We start from the raw sequence: 19,882 nt of genomic DNA on the forward strand, positions 1-19,882 counted from the left end.
CAGTCTACATGTTCATTAAAGCTTTGTTGCACAAATAAAAAAATAGGAATCACCAGTGTATAATATTTTGCCTTAGTCTTTTATTACATGAATCACGTTTATGCAATATGTATATTACATACTACATATAGTATATTATATAATAGTTGGGTTGTAATCTGGAGAGAGTATAAGGAAAAGATACTAAAAAATACATATTTATTCAACTACAAAAACATCGAAGTTTGTACAAGAGCTGTGTTGTCTTTCTTATTAGGCCCTTGAAACAAGTGAGGCAGAAATTGCCTTACATTACTTCTTTATCTTCAGAGCTTGTTAAATAGTGGAAATGCAAAAGGTATTGCAGGTGACTGAGTGAATGAGTACTTCTAAATTGTTCTTAAATTGGTAGTTGTATCTGAGTTGTTTTTCTCTATTTGGGAAATATAGGTATGTATATCATACCCGAAGACCCTAGGCTCCATGACATTAATCTACCTTTCTAGACTTGTGCCTCCCTATTGTTCTTAATATATTAACTACTCCAGGTAACTGACTGGATCCCCTGTGCATTTGAGCTTTCTCATATATTGTTTCTATAGCCTTGAATTATCTCTTTGGTGTATTCATATGTCAAAATCCTAAGTTCCTTTTATGTCAGGTATTGCAAACTTGAATGTCTGCAGGGGCTCACCATGTTAACATAAATGAATGAAGTGGATTTAAGGGGAGATCGTGGAGCATAGGAAGGCACTGCCCTGTTTCAGAGGGCCTAACAGCTCTTTGGCATGAGGCAGTTATTATGCTGTTAAATGTGGGCCTACTGTTGCCAGAACTTTGAATTTTACAGGAGAAATTGGAAACTTGTTAATAATTCATTTTTTTAAAGTTTAAACACTCTATAGACTAAGTTAAAACATCTGTAGTCTTGATTTGGTACTCAGTTTCCCAGTTTGTAACCATTGCTCTAGGCTTATCTCAGATAATTTGTTTATGGATCATATTCCCTGATTCTTACAGACAACTTTCTGTTCTTTTAGAACTTTTTTTTATGTACTTCAGTTATAGTGCTGTTTTCCGTCTGTATATATACCTAAGGTATGTGTGTGTGTGTGTGTGTGTGTGTGTGAGATAGAGAGACAGAGCGCGCATTTGTGCACTTGATTTATTCCCTGGTGATTTTTGGTTAATCTGGGAAATTAATATCTGCTCTTTGTAGAAGTAGCAATATTATCTTGGCTTTAATTGCCAAAGAGCTCTACTTCTGGAAGGAATTGAATTGGGTAACATTGCTATTCAAAAACTGATCTGACAAAAATGTTATCTGATGGCTTAAATAATCTCTGGAAAAAGATTGAATTGGGAATGATTAATGGGAGTTTTGAAGGACATTCAGTAAATGGGAAAATTGACAACTGGGACCTCAACAAAACGAAAAATTGCTCTGTGAAAAATTCTATAAAGAATGAAAAGAAAATCTACAGACTGGGATAAATATATCCACAAACCACATATTAGAGGACTTGAATATGGACTACATAAAGAACTTTCAACTGTAAATCTAATTAGAAAACCAAATCTAATTAGAAAATGAACAAAAGATAGAAATAGATATTTTACTGAAGAAGCTATTCAGGTAAGCACATGGAAAGATATTTAACATCCTTAACTGTTGGATAAATGCACTTTAAAAGCCACAGAGGAATGCCACCACATACCTGTTAGAATGGCTCGGATGAAAAATAGTGATGCAACTGGTGAGCATATAGAGAACTTGATCACTTGTACATTGCTGGTGGGAAAGTAAAAAGCTATACTACTATGGAAAGAGTATGACTTTCACATAAAACTAAAGATGAGCTTATTATATAACTAGTAATTATGCTCTTGGTCATTTATCAGAGACAAAAGAAAGCTTATGTTCCTTTATGAACCTGTATGTGAACTTCCATAGTCATTTTGTTTGTATAATAGCCCCAAAATGGAAATGGTGTATATAACAGTTGGTAAATAGTTCAGTTGTGATACTTTCATACCATGGAATACTACTCAGAAATAAAAAGGAACTATTGGTACAACCTAAGTGGATCTGGAGGGCCTCATTGTAGAGTCAAAAAATTCTCAAAAGAATGTTATGATTCCATTTATATAACATCTTGAAATGACAAAATTTCAGATAACAAATCAGTGATTGGTTACTATGGGTTGGGCAAAATATGGGAAGTTGCCATGGCTAAAATATAGCAGAAGGGATTCTTATGATTGAACTTTTTTTAAAAAAATCTTGACTGTGGGGAGTAGTCACAAGCATCTATGCAGGTGGCTCTTTATATCCATGGGTTCCACATCCATAGATTGAAAATATTTGAAAAAACAATTATATCTGTTGAACCTGTACAGACTTTTTTCTTGTCAGTATTCCCTAAACAATATAGTGTAACAACTACTAACAGCATTTACAGTGTGTTAGGTATTATAAGTAATCTATAGATGATTCTATGAAAGGATGTGTGTAGATATATGCTAATATTATACAATTTTATGTAAGGAACTTGACCATTATTTTGCTATCATTTGGGAGTCCTAGAACCAATTCTCCAAGGATACTAAGGCATGACTGTATACGTGATAACATTTTATAAAACTATATACGGACATATTAGTGCCTGTAACACTGGTGAAATCTGAACATGATGGGTGGATTGTGTCAGTGTCAGTTTCATGGTTGTGATATTATTCTGTACTTACACAAGTTGTTACCAGGGAAAGTAAATGAATGTATATGGAAAATCTATTATTTCTTATACTGCATGTGAATCTAAATCTCAAAAGATCTAAATAAGTAATTTATGTTAAAAAAATCCTATGTAAGTAATTTTGTTCTTGGGCTCGTGTTTTACTAGGTGATGTTCTAATCATGTCAGATAAAGATGATATTGAGAGTCAAGTGATAACTGAAGCAACCCTGGTTCTTGAAGAAGGAAACCATGAGCCAGCCAAGAATACTGAGTCTGTTGACCAAAGTGCTAAGCCAGATAGTAAATCTGAACCTGTAGTGTCCACTCGGAAAAGGCCAGAGGTCAAATCTTCGAGTGATCTTGAAACTCCAGAAGTTCTCCCTGTTCAGGTATTATAGGCTGCAGCCAAAATAGAATATCTGTTAAAATATTGGTATTTAAAAATATTTGGGTTAAAAGTGACTTGGATTCAATGCTAATGTAAGGTTGCACTTAGCTTTGTTTTGTAGAACCATAAGATACATTTTCTCAGTTGTATAAATGCCTTTAGAAGAACTTGTCTTTGCTACTTGGTGCTTACAAGATGATAATATACATCTGTTAGTCAAGCAAGTATATCACTCATACTTTAGCTAAATTATTAGATAATCTTGTCTAACTTTCTGATTCTAATTTTTCTATTTTTTCTTTTGTTATTCTTCTTAACTGGGAAAAATAGGAGCCTGTTTCCAAAGATGTACCCCAGACTGGATGGGGGTATTGGGGAAGTTGGGGAAAGTCCTTACTTTCTTCAGCCTCAGCTACAGTAGCCACAGTAGGTAAGTCATCAGTAGTTTCATTATTTTTTATATTCATTTTGCTACAGACTTATGTTATACATGATTTTGATAATAATCCTTCCTTCCGTGATTACTCAGAGGCTTTATAGTTGTGGGTGGTTAAATAATGGGCTGATACATATTGCTGCTAGAATTTGAAGCATTTTTTCATTAGAAAGTTCAAGTCTGTGAATTGTTATAAAAAAGTTAAAATTTTTTATATTAGCTATGTATTGTTAAAATAATATGTCCTATGGCCATAATAATTTTAAAAACATGCAGATATTATTTTTGCTTTGTTTCTTTAGTTTTGGTAGCAAATAGCAAAAAATGTTATTTGTCTAAATAGGACAAGGTATTTCAAATGTCATCGAGAAGGCAGAGACTTCTCTCGGGATCCCTAGTCCCAGTGAAATTTCAGCTGAAGTCAAGTTTGCAGCAGGTTAGTATAAAGAAACATTAAGGCCTAGGGTTTTGGATTAAAATGGAACAGTTAAGCTCATTTTTCAGTAGGTATATTTTAAACATCTAATGCTCAGGGCATCATGGGACTGTGACAAGAAAGAGGATTTGGAATCTTTAGCTGTCAGTTAAGAGTTCTGTGTCCTCTAACCAATCATGTGTCTCTTCACTTTCCACATCTACAAAACGATCTTGAAAGACTGTTATAAACATTAATAAAGCTATGAATATAGAATATGAGGATGTTTAACATTTTTCTTGGTATATTTAAGTGACCCAAGTGTTAGCTGAATTTAAATCTATTATGGCAAGAGAAAAATATTTTAATGAATAGTTTGGGGGTTGTATTTTTTTTTCCCTTTGGATTTTAATGAGGGTGAAGTTTTATTCTGGACACTTGCCTTGATCAAAGGAAAACATACTCTCACTGAAACCAGGAATCAGGAGAGCCTGGGACCAAATAATAGAAAGTTTTTCAATACCTGGTTTGCTTTCTGTGTCAGGGACTTTATTTTCTCTCATTGTTCTCTTTGCTTATCTATGCCATTTTTTTTTTAAGCAAACTGATTCTCCGTGCTTGTCTTCTAGTTCCAACTTTATATTGAATCCTAGTATTTATCCCCATCTGAGACCAACTGGCATCAGTTATTTCTGAGTTCCTAGGAGAGACAATTAGATTGGCCTAGACTTGAGTCACTTGTCTATGGGCAGGAGATGAGATCACATTATACAAACATGTCTGCAAAGGACTTTGTCTGTGAGTTTGAGGCATTGTTCTTAGTGATGTTCTTAGATTACTCTGCTGAAAATAACAGAATAAGTGACTAAGAGTGAGTTTATTTTTTCTCACTGAAGAACTTCAGAAATAGTCTGTTGCAGAGATAGTTCATTGATGTTGGGGTTCTGGGTTGGCTTCTCTCCTGTTTTCTTTTGTTGGTTTCTTAATGGCTGCCAGATAATACTGCAACTCCAAGTATGATTTTCTAAAACAAGAATGCTCTCAAAGTCAGGAATTAAGTGGAAAAAAAGTACCATTTTCCCTCTTGCATCTCTTTAAAATGAGTAGTTTTCCCCAGCAATTCGCAGTGCACTTCTTCTCAGATATCGTTAACTAGAACAGATCATGCTGTAGCAGAGAGAGGTTTTGGGGCATTGTTATAAACTTCCATATCAGGAGTTGGGTTCTTTTGCTCTCCTTTTGTTGACAGGTAGTTATGGTATAGCTTAGATTGATACTTTCAAGGCATTATTAAGCTTGTTTAGGGTGAGTCTAGAGTAGCCTTTACTCTGAGGGCTTGTTTGTTTGTTTGTTTGCTTGCTTATTATTTATTTATTTATTTATTTATTTATTTATTTATTTATTGCTAAGGCCTGACTTCTGAGGTTTTTACTCAATTCCCAGTTGTTTAAAGAACTCTTTTTACTTTGGTTGGTTGAAATTCAAATGTTTCAGCTTAGCATGAGCTCTGGGGATAGTTTAGCTTACCACTCCATAGCAGTCCCCCACCCCCAACTTTGTGGAGTCTCCTAGTGCCTGAGCAGTGTGGTATTCAGCCAGAGACACAGGGCACACCTGTGTAGTTTCTTGGACCTCTTAACATATGCAGCTGCATCCTCTCTAGTTGGCTCCAGTCTTTGTTCGACTCATTGTGATGCTGTGCTATGCTGAATTTCCCCTCCTTGTGTTGTGGTTTGTTTGGAAACTTCTTCTCTACAGAAAGTCAGTCCATTTGTAGGGTTCATGTTATTCCTTTTAACCTGTACCACATCATGTACTGCCTCTTTCCAGTATCTGCAAAAGGTTGTTTCTTATATTTTGTCCAGTTTTGCAGTTGCTGTGGTAGGAGGGCAAGTCCCATACCAGTTAATTCATTGTAGCTGGAAGTAGAAGTCCTCCCTATAATAGAGTATTTGATATAGTTAGATTATTTGATGTAGTTGATCTCCTATAAGATTTTTAAAATGAATAAAATAGAACTGTTTATTTGAAATATACTCTTTGGAATGCACGTCTGATTCCTACTAATGGGCATGATTTTCTAGGATAAAATTGAGTTATAAATTACATATAGTAAAATTTGCTTTTTAGCTATGTAGGTTTTTGTGCTTCAAGAGATATATGGATGGCTATGTAGGAATACTATGTAACCATAGTACGTGTAGTTATACATATATAGAGTATTTTCTATATAAACTATTGGGATATAAAAGAATTTTCACTAAGAAAGTTCCTTTATGCCCTTTGTAGTTACTCTCTCCCATCTACTACCAGCCTTTGGCAAGCACAGGTCTATTTTCTGAACCTCTAGTTTTACCTTGTTCAAAAGATCATTATCACTGAGATTATTCAGGATATAGTCTGATGTTGTATAGATCAGTAGTTTGTTCTGAAGATTGGATTTTATATTTGAAATGAAATAAAAATGGAAAAAAACCCTGCCTATTTGAATTTTCAGTTAAAATGGGCAAATTGTTTAAAATAATGAAAAGACCTAAGGACTTGAGTGTAGGAACTGAGTCTATACTTTTAAAAGGTCACATAGATGCTAGTAAAGAAAACAATTAATGAATCTTCCTTCCATGTTTCCGTATTTCCTTCCTTTTGTAGGAGAGACAAATGCCAAAGAGAATGAAAGCTCCTCCCCAGTCATGGGGCCATTTGGTGTATTCTCGACCATTTCTACAGCTGTTCAGAGCACAGTGAGTAAAAAGTGCAAAGTGGCCTGCTCCCTTCTGTTTTTATAATGGATTTGTATATCTTTCTCCTTCTTTTCCTTGAAAAACCTTGAGAACTGATTACTCTTAAGGGAGTCCAAATCACTGAAGATCAGTCACCTCTCAGGTCAAGTAAAAGCTTTTTTGAAAGAAATAAAGGAATATAAGATGAAGAGTTAGAGAGGATATGTACATGATATTTCTTTTTTATGTTTTCTTAGTACATAATATTTTATGGACCAGGAATTCTTAGTTTGGTGACCTAGGAAATGTCTCTGCTTTTACAAAGACATTTTTCTCTTAATTGTATCTTAAGTGGGCAGGAGGGCTAGGGCGGTGTGTGATCTTTATGGTAGATACTTGTAAAACTGCAGATGATAAAAAGCATTTTAAATAGAATAATATAGGACACTAATTTTCCTACACGAGTGAGGGTAGATAGCTAATACTTTTTTTTTTAAATTTTTGTTGGAAGTATCATAAGTGTTCAGTGTAAATGTTCATGTTATGAATATACCCAGTCCCCCCACTGTGTCTTCTTCTCTGCCAAGATAACCATAGTCTTGATTTATAATATCATAAGTTAATATTGCCTGTTTTTATACTTTATATAAATGGAATTATAGAGTATGTACCTGTTTGTATTTGGCTTCTTTCATACAACATTATGTTTGTATATTTTATCCATGTTACAGTTTGTATGGATTTTCTTTGCTTTATCCCTTTGTGTGACTGTCACTTTTTTTCTTTAATTCCACAATAGTAAGCATTGGGTTAATTTCCAATTTATAGCTATTACAAATAATTCCGCTATCATCGTTCTTGTTCATATTTTCTGATGTGCCTCTGTACATATTTCTCTTGAGTATATAATCATGAGTGGAATTGGTGGTTCGTACAGCTGTAGTAAATACTGACTAAAAGTTTTTCAAAATGGTAACACCTATTTACATTTCCACAAGCAGTGTATAATTGCTTCACTTTTTCTACATTTTTCTCAATGCTTGTTTTTAAATAATCAAAATATGCAAATATATTTTCTTAACATTGCTGTAATGAAGTTTATGTGTTTTCTAGGGAAAGAGTGTTATCAGTGGGGGTTTGGATGCCTTAGAATTCATTGGAAAAAAGACAATGGATGTAATAGCAGAAGGGGATCCTGGATTTAAAAGAACCAAGAGTCTGATGAATCGGAATTCTACACTGTCTCAGGTACTTTCTTCTTTACCTGTTTGATTCTTGTTTTTGTTTTGATTTGCATTTTTGCCTTTGCTAACTTGGGACCTTCTTAGGGTTTCCTTTTGAAGAATCTTTAGTGATTTTTAAAATTTAAGCTACTGAGGTAGGGAGGAGGTAGGGAGAGCTTGAATGCTTAAAAAAATGCCTAGCTCTTTTTTTTTTTCTCCTTTTTTCATTCTGTAGGAGTTTCCTGTCAGTGAAATGCTAAACCCTGTCAAAGTTGTTTATTAGATTAATGTTTAAATCACTTTTGGAGAAACACCTGGTTCCTTGGGTGTTATTTACACTAGCATCAAATTATGTGTTATCATTTTTTTCCCTGCATCTCCTGAGCCTATTGGATTTGAATTGCAGTGCCAAAAATGAAAGGGCAGTGCTCTGAACTCAGCTTTACTTCCCTCCACTCTCAGAACTCACCCTTGAGCTCTCATTATTTGCTTCAGTGTAACACCTCCATCTCTTTTTAGGTCTTAAGAGAGGCAAAGGAGAAAGAAGAGCTGTGGACCTCCAATGAGGTTACCATGGAAACTGACAAGAAAACTCATTATGGGCTACTCTTTGATGAATTTCAAGGCCTTTCACACCTAGAAGCTCTGGAGATGCTTTCCCGAGAAAGTGAAATAAAGGTAAATCCAAACTAAAAATCCCAGCTGAGAAGTCTTCAAATAAAGGAATGCTGCATAGCTTCTTTTCTCTTTCCACATTAGGAAGATGAAATGTGTTTCCGATAGAGGCTTGAGACTCTATGGAAATACTATACCAGAACAAACAAGAAACTGATTTTGAACAAATTGCTAAAAAGAAGTAGGATGAACCAAGTGTATTTCTGTAAAATTACACAAAAAAGGATAGATTAATAAGGAGGTCCTTAATAACACATCTGCTATTTTTCCTATACCTCAGTCTTTTTTTTTAATAACCCCCAGTTTCTTTGGTTTCAGCTGCCAAAAACCTATTGACTTAAGCTATTAATTTGTATACAGTTAGCTTTTAATTGATTCAAAATGATTTAATGTTCCTCCTGATTTTTAATTTGTTTTTAAGCACTAATAATTTCCAGATGTCTCTAGCTTTTGTTAGTTTTGGAAATACAGATTCTCTCTACCTTTCTGTAATAATTATCCTCTTGTGTTGCTGGTGAGCTCATAGTTCTGACTTCAGTTTGACCTATTGTGTCTTCTCCAGTTGAGAATTGTTTTTTCCTTTTCAGACTCTTACAGTTTTATTTTTTAATCTTATATCCATTTAGGTGAAATCTATCCTTAATTCTTTAAGTGGAGAAGAATTAGAGGCACTAAAGTTTGAATTAGAGCAACTCAAAGAAGCATTTTCCCTGGCAGAGTTTTGTGAAGAAGAGGAAGAAGAGAAAAAAGGTAATGTGAAAATTCATTATCTGAATGTAGAGGATGCAGTGTGTTTGTTTGCAGTGGTTTGCCCATGAAATAAATTATGTATTCTCTAATTATACTAGTTTGATTTTACTTTTTTCAGTAACAGTTTTCATGCAGACTCCTTTCTGCAGCCTTTCCCCTGACTAGTCATTGAAATGAGCAAGTCATTCTCATGTCCAGGTCTACTCTTCTTTTCACTGCCAGACTCTTTGGAGCTTCTCCAAGTCTATTTTTTGTGTGTGTGTGTGATAATAGGAATTGAACCCAGGACCTCACACATGCTGAGCTATGTCCCAGCCCTTCCAAGTCTAATCTTGCAGAACACATCTCTTGACTCTTTTTTTTGTCTTTTTTTTTTTTTTTTTTTTTTGCAGTTAGAGATGCTCTTGTCAGATTCTTTCCTCAGTTTGTCAGGCCATCCCTATGAGCATCTGTATATCTAGATACTTTACCTATGCTTTCCTGACTTCTGTGACCCCCTAACCCATCTCGAATTGAAGCCTGCAAGATGGCAATTATCCAAAATGTGGATGATACTTTGTTTTTTTATTTTATTTTTTATTTTTACAAATTTTGTCTTAAATTTTAATATTTGTATTTCTTGGGAAATATAGACATTGAAACTATTCATTTTTGTAAAATTATCAGGAAACACGATAGTTTATATACATAGCATAATTTCTAGGCAACTGAATCTTAAGCTCTAAGGGTTGTTTTTAACATTAAAAAAATTTTTTAGTATCTTTATTTTATTTATTTATTTTTTATGTGGTGCTGAGGATCGAACCCAGGGCCTCACGCATGCCAGGCGAGCACTGTACTGCTAAGCCACAACCCCAGCCCCTGTTTTTAACATTTTTAGCTGGAAATATTTCTAAGATATATTCTCTACTAACTGACTTCTTTTAGAAAGTGGAGTTAACAAATATAGTTTGCCTTTTCTTGATGAAACACTTAATTATAAACATTATTGAGTAGAAAAATTCTCTCATTGTTCATCAAAACATAAAGGGCTGGTTACCCATGTGGTAGATTAAATCAGTGGTTCACAAAATATGGTCTGTGCATTCTTAAGTCCCTAAGACCCTTTAAGGGAGTTCATGAGTCAAAATGGCATAATAATATCAATATGTAACTTACTTTTAGAAAAATTTTTGTTTTTATTTTTCACTGTTTTGATATTTTATCTTCACTATCATTGAACTTGCTTTGAGTCTCATTTGGTTTTTTATTTTTAATTTATATGAGCAGGAACCCAAACAATTAATCTTATTCAGGTTTCTATTGAGAGAGCAAAGATCTCCTAGTGTAGGTTTTAGAGCCTTGTCTATGATAGGAGGACAAAAAATTGTGTAGATTCTGCATAGATAACGACTTTTACTCTTTTGTTTCTTTTTGTGTTCTTATTGGGTTCTAAGTCAAGATGTCTGGTTATGTAACATCTCATTAATCATACCTTATTCTGTATAAAGGTACTATTATTGATTAGAAAATGGTTTTTGAAAGCTGTCCTAAGATATTGAGATTGTGGTTTAGCTTAATGAATTAAAAAATGACTTTTTAGGTAAGACTTGGGTTCATATTTACTAAGTCTTGTACCTTGAGAGATTACTTAACAGTGAGTTTCTGTTTCCCCATTGTAAGAACAGGATCTAATTCCTCTCAGGTTGTTATAAGAGCTCAACTAAATATTACATTTAATGTGTGGCACATTAGTAAGCATCCAGTAAATGATGACTATTTTTAGGTTCATTATTAGGGAGATATAAATAAAGGGATAAAAATCTGCATTTTAAAAGTCTAACTTAGCAGGAAAGCAGTAACTTGATTTTGATTTGTTCCATTTGACCAAATATGACAGTGTCCAGTTATTTACAAACATTTAAGTTATTTGTGCATGCATTAATAGTATTTGTTCAATTTAGTCAACATCTGGCTTTGCATATTATTAGAAATTCTGATCTTTAAACACTAGAGGACTCTAAGGAGTTTTATAATCGAATGGTTTTGTGTCTGTGATACTTTACCCCTGTCTGTTTGCCAGAGATCAGAACTTTGAAGATACAGCAGTGAATTCTAGGACAACATCCCCATCCGCCACCCTGCCTCAGCCCTCCTAAGTGATTTTGATTGAGAATGGAATAGTGTCTTTAGTGTTTAATTATAGCTCAATGAAGCTGTTAAAAGTAATGGAGGTTGCAAATAGGAGAGAAAAATCATAGAACCTGGTTCTGGTGATGTTGGTCATCTTCATTTTCCATCAGCATCCCTAGCCCTTGCTCCTGATGTGCCTAATCACTTTACATAAGAGGGAATCATCTTGCTTGGGGAGACTCCAGCCTCTCTCATGAGTCCCTCCAAAGCACTAGCCCTGTCTCTCTTACATCTTTACAGAATTTTATTCTAATGCAACAGCTACTTTTTTATGTTCATTTCCATGGAAAGTATGTGATTGTGATCTCTTAAACATTTTTTTGATCATAAATTTTGCCAGCAAAAGTTTATTGATCACTTAGACATTAATATCTATCTTTACACACATACATATACATACATATAAATGTTTATAAATTAAATACATTTAAATACCATGTTATTTACATTCTGAATTATACCCTAAATTAGAATTTTTTAATAGAATAAGATGAGTGTCCATAAATAAAAGCAGATTATTTTTTCCTATAGGCCTTTGGATTATTTTGTGAACCCTTTGAGATACAGATTTAGAACTTCTGTGGATTCAGATTCATTCCCTGCACCCAAATAATTTAGGGCTTAGTTAGGAAATCACAGTGGCTATCGGAGAGTCAGATTTTAGATTTTTCATAGCAGGATGTCATTAGGTGTTTAGATGAGTTATGTGGGTTAGAGTTGTGTCAGTGAGATCAGCTTTTCCCAAGCCATGTTGTACTTGAGATTATTAAATCAATTTAATTCTCAACCTTAAATGCCAGAATGAGGAACAAAATGATAGTGGATGGAGAGAAGAGCCAAGATATATTTCCCCTTCCCTGGGGATTTTTTGGGGAAATACCAGGCATAAAATAAGTAACAGTTTGCCCCTGTAAGCCATTGACTGGTGCTTAAGAAATGCTCATAAAGATTTTAAGTGCTTAAAGATTTCTTTACATAAGAATTTTCTTTTACATTTCATGTTGCAGAGGAGCCTTAGGTGGGCCTCAAAGGGGAGAATGGATAGAATTTTTTAAAATTTCTTTTGGAGTTGCAGGTGGTCAGGATGCCTTTATTTTTATGTAGTGCCGAGGACCGAACCCAGTACCTCACACATGCAAGGCAAGTGCTCTGCCTCTGACCTATAGCCCCAGTCCTGGGTAGAATTTTGATGGTAGAAAGGGAAAGAGATTCTTGCCATTCACTTAGAGATCTTGATCTTGACTCACGCATTTGTTTGTTTCTCAAATGTAGGTGTTCTATATTCCCATCAGCTGTGACTGGGCTAACTCCAACAGCTTCCTTAACCATCTTTCCAACATTCTGGAATCGCCTGTTCTTTTCATTTCTCAGTGTCCACCATTATATCTTTCCTGGATCATGGATTTGTACTTCAGCCTTATTTCCCTTTTTGTTCCCCTTCTTATCCATTCTTCACCTAGCAGCCAAAGTAATTCTTCTGTAATTTAAATTTGATCGTGTCTGTTTGCTTAGAAGCATTCAGTGGATTGTAAGTATAGAGTTTGAGTCCCTCATCATGGCTCCAAAAGCCCTTTATTTTCTGGATTTTACTCCCCTTTCTAGCTTCTTAATACTTTTCCTTTTATATTAGACACTTTTACCACATTAAACTTCTTGCCATGCTTTCTTATATCCCCGGATCTTTGCACTTGTTTTCTCTCTCTGAAACTTTTTCCATTCTCCTTACTAACTGTTCTCACCTTTTGTGACTCAAATTTCATTTCCTTGGAAGCACATGCACAGTATCTGTTTAGTTAGTGCTCTACCTTCACCATTTCTTCATTATGGGATGTAATGCAAAGAACATCGGGAGCGTGGAGGGCCAAGGTTTGACCACTATTGCTGTGCAATCTTGTGGAGATCACTTCATCTTTTCAAGTTCTTGTTCTTCAACTCTAAAATGGGATAATGACCTTTTTTTTTTTTTTACAAGCTTATTCAAAACATTCATTGATATAATGTACATTAAAAAAAAAAAAAGATTCTGTGTAAGCACCGAAACTCCAAGCTCATGTAAATTGCTGCTGCTGTGGCTGCTACTATTGTTATTAATACTACTGCTACTGCTACCACTCCTCTTCCTTCTCACCCTCCTCTTGTTCCTCAGTAGTCTTTCTGGAATGTTTTACACGGGACTTGGTTTTTTAGGGGATGAAGATTTTACCAAAGAGGTAACAGAGCTGTTTTCTCAACTGCACGTCTCCTCCAAACCAGAGAAACTTGCCAGGGTAAGTTGTTTCTTTTTGGTAATTTTTATTATTTTATCTTAAATAATTTAGTAGAAAAGACCATAAGATTATAAATTCTGGCCAGGGGTGTCATCAAAATTAAGAATATATTATCAACATACTCAGAAAAGTGTTCCACACCTTCCTGCCTCCTGTTCTCCCCAGGATGGTGTGCTGAATCTGTATCCACCCCTGCCAACACGTCCAATCCTCACCTGTTATCATTTGGGATGCTTTGCTTATCTGAAAGCTTAATTTAGGCCAGAGTGTGTGTAATTTGAAGTTGGCACTAGTGACCAAATTTCATGATACCAAAAGGAAAGCCTCTGTTGAGGGCTCATTGATCTCAGGGCTTTGCAGAGATGATGAGTATGACTTGAGGCTGTCATTTCCCAAAGCTCAATGACTCAGATAATGACTATTTAGCATGTGGAAATGAAGAGTCTCAGGCCAAAATCTTAGTCTTTGGTGATGAGTTCTGAGCTGTCTTCAGTACATCTGGAAATATACTTTATCAAAGCTCAGAGTGAATATGGATCCATTCTTTCCTTCTCTCCTTTATAAAAATAGAATATTCCTTAAAAAAATAGAATATTCCTTATTCAGGGGTTTATCTTATGTTTTCTCATGCTTAAAGTTAGGCTATGCATTCCAAAGGCCAAAATGCCCTGGGAATGGATCATGCCCAGTTCCAGTGGATCATGGGCTCCTTCCTGCCTCTACACCCATCTCTCGCAGGCTCGAGAAATATTTCAGGATTAATCAGCTGGGGGCACACATTGCTTCCTGGCCAGAGGGCTGATAGCCATTCTGTCTTCAGCATACTCATCTTCTCTCCCATACCCCATGGTAAGGAATATGAAGCTTAGTGTTTTATCCCAGTCTCCCATGACCACTGGAAATGTTGTATTCTCCAGGAAAGTTTTTCACACCATTCTTTTTTTTTCTTAATTGGGTGTTCAAAACATTACAAAGCTCGTGACATATCATCTTTCATACATTTGATTCAAGTGAGTTATGAACTCCCATTTTTACCCCAAATACAAATTGCAGAATCACATCAGTTACACATTCACAATTTTTACATAATGCCATATTAGTGACTGTTGTATTCTGCTGCCTTTCCTATCCCCTACTATCCCCCCTCCCCACCCCTCCCATCTTCCCTCTCTACCTCATCTGCTGTTGTTCAATTCTCTCCCTTGTTTCCCCCCTCTTTCCCCTCACAACCTCTTATATGTAATTTTGTGTAACATTGAGGGTCTCCTACCATTTCCATATGCTTTCCCTTCTCTCTCCCTTTCTCTCCCCCCACTCGTCTCTGTTTAATGTTAATCTTTTCCTCATGATCTTCCTCCCTGTTTTGTTCTTAGTTGCTCTCTTTATATCAAAGAAGACATTTGGCATTTGTTTTTTAAGGATTGGCTAGCTTCGCTTAGCATAATCTGTTCTAATGCCATCCATTTCCCTGCAAATTCTATGATTTTGTCATTTTTTAGTGCTGCGTAATACTCCATTGTGTATAGATGCCACATTTTTTTTATCCATTCATCTATTGAAGGGCATCTAGGTTGGTTCCACAGTCTAGCTATTGTGAATTGTGCCGCAATGATCATTGATGTTCACACCATTCTTAAGCAGCTCATCGTCCTCATCTTAATTGTAGTCCCTTACCATAGTATTTTCAATCTTGCATTACAGTATTTTTTTATGAAATGATATGAAACAGAAATGTTGCAGAAGTAGTATAAGCAATGTTCATGTACTTTTTATGCAGATATACTGTTGTTAACATTTTACCTCATTTACTTAATCATTTCTGCTTACACGTACACATGCATGCATGCACACACCCCTCATTTTTATAACCATTTGAAAGTTATAAACATCATAGCTCTTTATTCCTAAATAATTCAATATATATTTCTAAAAAGATATGAATATCTTCTTGCATAGCTAAAGTATAGTTTCCACCTTCAGTAAATTTAATGTTAATACTATACTTTCATTTACTCTGTTGTTCTTATTCCATTTTTGTCAGGTGATTCAGTGATATTCTTCATATCATATATTTTCTTCTGACACCAGAGCCAGTTCATGGTCATGACTTGTATTTAATTGTTGTGTACTTTTAATCCCTTTAATCTGAAATATTTTCTCATCCTTTCTTTGTCTTTTATGACATTGACATTTTTGAGAAATACACACTTCCCTCTCTTTATAAAAATAGAATATTCCTTATTTCTGGGGCTTATCCAATGTTTTCCTTTGCTGGAAGTTAAGGTATGCATTCCTAGGGCCAAACTGCTCCATAAGGGATGGCCTGTCTTGCCCAGGGTATCAGATTTAAAGGCTCATGATGTCCATCTGCTCCTTACTGATGATGTGTTGTCTGATTTTTCTTTGTAGAATCATAATTTATTTTCATTTGCTTCCAATATGCTTTCTGTGAAGATATACGTTAAGACCCCACAAATATCTTGCTTTTCATCATAATTTCTCTCCTAAATTTAGCTTCTATTTATGATTCTTGTTGCAACAGTCTTTATTGTGAGGATTGCAAAGTGATATTTTTCTAGCCTCAGCGCACTCTCCACATTTACCAGTATATCTTCTTCATTCTTATCAAGAGCTCTGTCCCCATTTTGTTTTCTTCCTTCCTTTTTTTTTTTTTTTTTGGTCTATTATTGGTATGATTTTGTGGATTTTGACTTTTTTTCATTGATTTGCAGTTCAACTCTGCCTCAGTTATTTTTTTTTTTTGAGAGAGAGAGAGAATTTTTTAATATTTATTTTTTTAGTTTTTGGCGGATACAACATCTTTGTTTGTATGTGGTGCTGAGGATCGAACCCAGGCCACATGCATGCCAGGTGAGCATGCTGCCGCTTGAGCCACATCCCCAGCCCAGCCTCAGTTATTTTGATGTTCATATTGTCCTTCAGGCTGGCTCCTCTGTGACACGCCCCATCAATTCTTTATTTTCTGGCATAACAAGGTAGTATAGACTCATCTCGTACCCTCCATCTCAGCCCCGGAATTAGCTATTCTTTCAAGAATCCACAGTTCCTTTTTAGTATTATGGATCAAGACTAAGTGTCCTCATTGCTATTGAGGTGTCTGTCTCTAGGCTCTGTCAGTACAGCTAGGAGATATACTTAGTTACACACACACATGTATATGTGTAGATACATAAATATGCTCATATGTATACATTATTTTAGGAATTGATTTCATACTAGTAACTCCAATTTTAATCTGCTCCCACAGGGTTTGTCCTTGCCTTTTCCTAGACCTTTTCCACAGTAAGAACCTTATCTCCTAACAATACTAGCACATATTCTTAATAATTTAATGCATTTCTAATAGTTTCATTGTTTTGCCCATACTGTTATAAATCAACCTACAGAACGAATTTATGATTTGTTTGCTGTCCGTTAGAGTATTAATGTGCTTCCAGAAGTCAAAACTATACAAAAAATGTACTCAGAAAAGTGTAATTACCTCCCAAGTCTCTACTACTGCCTTCTTTTTTATATGTTCAGCTTCCTTGTTTTCTGGCTTGTACTTCCTTTTCTTTTTTGTAAAGATAAGCAGATATATTTTCTAATCTCTTTCTTACACAAAAATTAACATACTCTATATGTTCTTTAGCACTCTATTTAACATTGTGCATATGTATTTTCATAGCTTTTTTTTTTTTTTGATGGGGAGGGTACTGAGAATTGAACCCAGAGGAAATTCACCACTGAGCTACATCCCTAGTGTTTTTTTTTTTTTAAATTTAAATTTTAAGACAGGGTCTCACTAAGTTGCTTAGGGCCTTGGTAAATTGCTGAGGCTGGCCTCAAACTTATGATCCTCCTGTCTCAGCCTCCCGAGCTGCTGGGATTACAGACATGCACCACTGCATCCAGCTTTTCATACCTTTTTAAAATATCTATATCTTATCTCCTAACATAAATCTTAATTTTTTGAAGTCACAACCTATACATATATGTAAAATCCCAGCTCTATACCTCTTATTTTCTGTGTGACCTTGAGCAAGTTGCTTAACCTTTCTTTGCCTCAATTTCTCTATTTATGAGGTGGAATAATATAGAATTCTTATGAGAATTAAATGTGTTAATATACGCAAAACTCTTCAAAAATGCATGATTAATTGTGAATAATGCTCACTTTGATGGCATCACAGAAGCTAGCTGATGTCTAGTACATTCAGATGTTCCATAAACAAACATATATTCAGTTAACCTTCATTATGCTAGGTATTTATCTAGGTGCTAGGGAAATAATGGGAAAGACAGTTTCCATGTTCTTATAAATCACACTAATAAACAAATATGTTTAAAATAACAGTTATCTGTGTGTTAGTTCTAGCTATTCTCTGAAAGCAGTCTATTTAAATTTGGGGCATTGAGATTTAAGATATAGGATAAAGATCAGCCAAGGTCTGATTGTTCCTGTATGTGTGATAAAGGGAAAAGAGCACTGAAGTAGAATCTGGGAATATGATTCTAATTCTCATCTGGACACTCACATATGTTATGACCTTGGTAAATCCCATTCCTTCTTCAGGCCATATTATTTCTCAGTTGGAAAAAATCAGTTGTTGGAAAAGCTGAGCTCAAAGGTGCCTTTTAACTCCTAAGATTCCAGATCTCACCAGTGGGAAGTTCTAGGCTGAATCATGGAAGTGGATGACAGTTTTGGAAAATGCTGAAAAATTATCCTAAACTGGCACAGTAGTTCATAATGACTTCACTTAATGTACTATTAGAGAGGTCATTTGGGTATGTACTATGCCTACTAAAATATCTCCTTTAATATATTAAATGTATGCTATCAGTTTTCTTTTTTTTTAAATGTGGCTTTATTGCTTCCTATTTTTCTTTCTATTAAAATCTCAGATAAATTAATCCGTAGTTTTTTTCTCATTTTATTTCTTCAAAGAAATTACAAAGAATTTCACTTACAGTTTGGAATATTAGGCAACTATTAGGATTCCTTCCAGTTAGGATTCCTTCCAGTTTCCTATGTCACTCTTCTATAAAACTCACCACTCTGACCTCGTCTCCTGTCATGTTTCCCCATCCTCTATATTCTTCCCATACTGGCCTTTGTTCTGTTCCTCAAATATACCAAGCTGCTTTCCCTGTGCTTATGGGTGTCTTTGCCTAAATATTTGTATGTTCTACCCCTTTTTACCCTTCACAGTGCAGCTCAAATTTTACTCCTCAAAGACCTTTCCTAACCACTCAAATTCAAGCCACCGTCTGCTCATCTAATCCTACACTCTCCATTATCCCATTTTATTTTATTTATGCATGTGTTTATTTGCTTTCTTATTAATTATTTTTCCTCTCAAGAATAAAGAAGAGCAGATCCCTAGTTTGGATCATTCATTAGTGAATCTGTAGCACCTAGCACAGTATGCAGTATATATTTGTAATAAATGAATGAATAAATGCCTGCATCCTGTGTACTGTGATCTTGCTAGATATCTCAGATTTTGCTCTGCACTTTGAGTTTTCCTGATTCTGAACCTTTGTTTAGGTTATTCTGTTTGGTTTTGTGCACTTGAGAGGTTAATGCTTAAGTAATGGGAAGGTTTGGGTTACAGCCAGATTATTCCTGTAAGTTATTGTTAGAGGTTCTATGCCATAGGGGCAAGGATCCTGAAATGAATGTCTGGATGGATATACACTTGTTTTGTAGCCTCGCATGCAACCCTACCTGGGCTGAGTAATAAAACCTGTGATTCTCTGTTAGAATAACTCTCAAGGTTGTTTGTAAATTCCTATTACCAGGTTACAGCCTTAAATATATTCTGTCTATATAAAGTTAAGTGAATGCTTTCATTTAATGACAGTAAACGCTTCTTGAGAAACCAGGAAACTTTTTTTTTTTTTTTAAATACCTCCACATTTAATTTTCTTTTTTTTTTTTATTAGTTGCTCATGACAATACAATGATCTTGACATATCATACATTTGATTCAAATGGGGTATGAATTCTTATTTTTCCACGTGTACAGGTTGCAGGATCACATTGGTTATACGGCCACGTATATACATACAGCAATACTAGTGTCTATTTTATTCTGCTGCCCTTCCTATCC

General features: G+C 35.0%; 1 protein-coding gene across 1 annotated transcript in view; it reads left to right on the forward strand.

Moving 5' to 3' along the window:
• The window catches only part of FAM114A2 (family with sequence similarity 114 member A2), a 32,105-nt gene that overhangs the window by 1,013 nt on the left and 11,210 nt on the right, over positions 1-19,882 (forward strand). The window contains exons 2-9 of the mRNA XM_081283350.1: positions 2,883-3,106; positions 3,436-3,535; positions 3,885-3,977; positions 6,606-6,697; positions 7,790-7,924; positions 8,419-8,577; positions 9,201-9,324; positions 13,684-13,763. Of these exons, the coding sequence (XP_081139476.1) occupies positions 2,897-3,106; positions 3,436-3,535; positions 3,885-3,977; positions 6,606-6,697; positions 7,790-7,924; positions 8,419-8,577; positions 9,201-9,324; positions 13,684-13,763 (993 nt within the window). The 5' untranslated portion in view covers positions 2,883-2,896. The remainder of the gene's footprint in view (positions 1-2,882; positions 3,107-3,435; positions 3,536-3,884; positions 3,978-6,605; positions 6,698-7,789; positions 7,925-8,418; positions 8,578-9,200; positions 9,325-13,683; positions 13,764-19,882) is intronic.

The sequence above is a fragment of the Spermophilus citellus genome (genome assembly GCF_964194105.1).
Source record: "Spermophilus citellus genome assembly, chromosome: 1".
NCBI lineage: Eukaryota > Metazoa > Chordata > Mammalia > Rodentia > Sciuridae > Spermophilus > Spermophilus citellus.